The sequence below is a fragment of the Laccaria bicolor genome, genomic scaffold, assembly GCF_000143565.1.
Source record: "Laccaria bicolor S238N-H82 LACBIscaffold_17 genomic scaffold, whole genome shotgun sequence".
Taxonomy (NCBI): domain Eukaryota; kingdom Fungi; phylum Basidiomycota; class Agaricomycetes; order Agaricales; family Hydnangiaceae; genus Laccaria; species Laccaria bicolor.
The window spans coordinates 493568-496718 of NW_001889888.1; the positions used below are offsets into that span (position 1 = coordinate 493568).

The following is a 3151-nucleotide window of genomic DNA, read 5'->3' on the forward strand; positions in this document are numbered from 1 at the left end:
CTGTAAATGTATCTAGCACAAAGAGAAGGTGTTGTATCTGTTGTATTCTGGTCCCATTCCTGTGGATTCCTGAGGAATCCTGAGGAATCCTGAGGACTCCTGAGGAATCCTGTCCCATTCCTGAGGATTCCTGAGGATTCCTGTGGATTCCTGTGGATTCCTGCAGGAATGGGTGGGGCACTGTAAAGTACTGGGCTGGGCCTCCAGTTGCTACACTGGCAGAAGAAGCAACAGAGGGTGAATGGGAAACTGAGATGGCGGGAGACCAAGTAGGAACTGAGACAGAGTGTGAGGCAGATACAGAACGAGATGCAGATGCAGAACGGGAACCAGAAAGAGATCGGGAGTGAAAATATGGAGGAATAGCAGATGCTACAAGAGGTGAAGGAGGAGGAACATCAGCAGGATCATTTTCCTGAAGTGATGTCAATATTACTCTAAATATAGAATTACTTGAACTTACAACAAGAATCTTCATCAACATCTCATTTTCTTCTTGTTTCCAGTAGCTATCAGTATTGTCTTCAACTGCCGATAACGACCAAGCATAATCCATTCCTGCTTGTCAAAAACATAGAGTCGTTTATTTTGCTCTAGATTCAATGACTTAATAGATAGTTAGCTAAGAGCAAATGTAAATCTTACTTTCGACTGGTGAATATGAATGACTCATGTGCTTCAAAAGAAGTCCCATTGTAGGGTAGCAAGGAGTTGGAATTTTGATGACTGAATCTGTTTCACCAATGGTCAGACTGCGAGGTGGTCGATCAACAATAGACAGGACAATGCGGCCATCAGGTATGATAGAATCTGCCTCAGGAGCAGAGGCCAGAGTATCTCCTGAGTCATGAATGTCATCTATCAATTTCGAAGTCAAAATTAAAATATTTACCAAAGTTGTAAATATTGCCTGCAGCTTGACCTCTAATAATCCCACCATAGGAGTGGGATGACCCTTCAGGAGGAGGAGGAGATAAGTGTGCCAGATTGAGGTCTTTATTGTCCTCCACTGATTCCTGCCGGAATCCGGGCCATTCCTGGAATTCCGGAGGAATCAAATTGGGCAGAGGGCCCTGCCAAATTGATCAAACCATTGATATGCCTGCAACGCAGTAGATGTGTATGGAAAATACAAAACACACCAAATACAAAACCTTCGGAAATGGTTAGCGTTGCTTCGAGTGGCTCTGAAAGACACGAGACGGAGTTCTCTGGGCTTCTCAAAACAGGAAAGGTGATGTAGACACAACTCCTAATGTGTGGGAGTGCGTCCGAAGGTGTGTGGGGAGTATGAGGATGTTAGGGACAATGTGAGTGGAGGGAATAATCGGAAAACGAATAATGCGAAGGTTGACAAGTGCACACAGTGTGCAGGACGATGGCAACAAGTATAACGAAGTGCTGAAACGATTATCAGCTGGAACGAGATGCGAATCGAGGGGTGAAGTACAACTTGTTATTTCGAAGTACTATGATACTACAAATACATGAATGTACAAATATTCGAAAATATTCAAAAAAAGGAAATGTGAAAGATAGAAACAAAGATAAGAAGTTCTGAAACATGAAACATGAAGATAGTAAGAGCAAAATCAGAGAAATGCGAAAGAAGTAAAAAAATGAATATAAAATAAAAGAAGAATAAGTAAGGGGTGGAAAGGCACCAATATATTCGGAAAATGGAAGCAAAGACTGGCTGTGCATGGCGATTGATCCTAGGTTAAAGCTAAACTCCAAATGTGCAAACAATAAGACCGGATTGATGGGAATGGATAAATGCCGGAGTATGTGCCTGTGTGCATTCTTTCGCAATACAACTATTCGGGCATGTGTGAAGATACATCTGAAGTGGCGAGAAAGCGAAAGGGTAATTGTTGATGAGTCTGTGAATGTCTTGTGAACATGTGTGTGGAGATGTTGTCGAAATCCTCGCAAAGCTGTTGAATATTCGGAAGTTCGGATTTAAAGCGTGTACACATGATAGAATATTCGGGGTGTGTGTGGAAACGCGCGAATGGAACATCCTAAAGTTGGTGAAGACGTCTGAACGTGTTGTTGAATCGAATATAGGCAGGAGGGGACGCGTGTGGAGTAAGATTCGCAAAGTTGGTAGAATATTCGGAAATTCGGGTTCACATGCCTAGGATAAGCGCGCGCTCATCACCATTCTGGCGGAATTTTGATGGAATTCAAATTCCGTCAGATTGGTTCCAGGAATCACCCAGAAGGAATGGTGCTGGAACGACACAGAACGGAATTCCTGACGCCCAAATCGAGTGCCGGCGTTTGCCGACGCTCAATTTGGGCGTCATCAACAAACAACCACTGCTCTCTCTCAACCACCACCATCGTCCACGACGCCCACCCACCTTGCGACACCACGTCACCAACGGCCACCACCACACACACCAGCCACCCATCCACAATGAGCGCGCCACACCCCAACCTCAGCAAGGACGATGCCTCAACGCCACGTCACCAGTAAACGAACGCCCACGACAACACGTTGTGACGTGATGACGAGAACAACGACCGAACAACGACATCGGTCATCGTTCCACCACACTACAATACACCACCACGGCCACGACGCGGGAAACAACGCCATCACCAGCCCCAGCTGGTAAACAAGCGGGGCAACAATGTTGCGACGTGATGACGAGAACAACGACCGAACAACGACATCGGTCATCGTTCCACCACACTACAATACACCACCACGGCCACGACGCGGGAAACAACACCATCACCAGCCCCAGCTGGTAAACAAGCGGGGCAACACGTTGCCACGTCGCTATCAGCGACGTGGCAACGAGACGACGAACGACGACTTGTCATTCGTCGTCATAGGTGAGCACCCCCTGTCCCAAGCTCGTCGCAACCCAGCTCGCTAAAACCAGGCACACGACGAGGGACAATGGACGAGCGCACAACCATGTCAACGCAAGACCACGTCAACACACGACGACACAACCATGCCCACGGACGACAACACGCCCCGCCACGTCAATGGAGGGCCACGCCGACAGATGACACGCCCACGACGACACGCACCACTACGTCAACGGACCACCACCACGTCAACGGATGATGACGACATCCCACTTCCCCGTCCCTCCCTCTTCCTTTCCCTGCTCCCCTTGGTTTTCCC

General features: G+C 47.5%; 1 protein-coding gene across 1 annotated transcript; it reads right to left on the reverse strand.

Moving 5' to 3' along the window:
- Nucleotides 1–477: 477 nt before the first annotated feature.
- Nucleotides 478–940, reverse strand: LACBIDRAFT_299703 (uncharacterized protein; the record flags this gene model as incomplete). The annotated part of the gene is made up of 2 exons (XM_001882624.1): nt 478–593; nt 646–940. 2 exons carry the CDS (start codon nt 938–940, stop codon nt 478–480), a joined length of 411 nt encoding a protein of 136 aa, XP_001882659.1.
- Between the last annotated feature and the right edge of the window lie 2211 nt (nt 941–3151).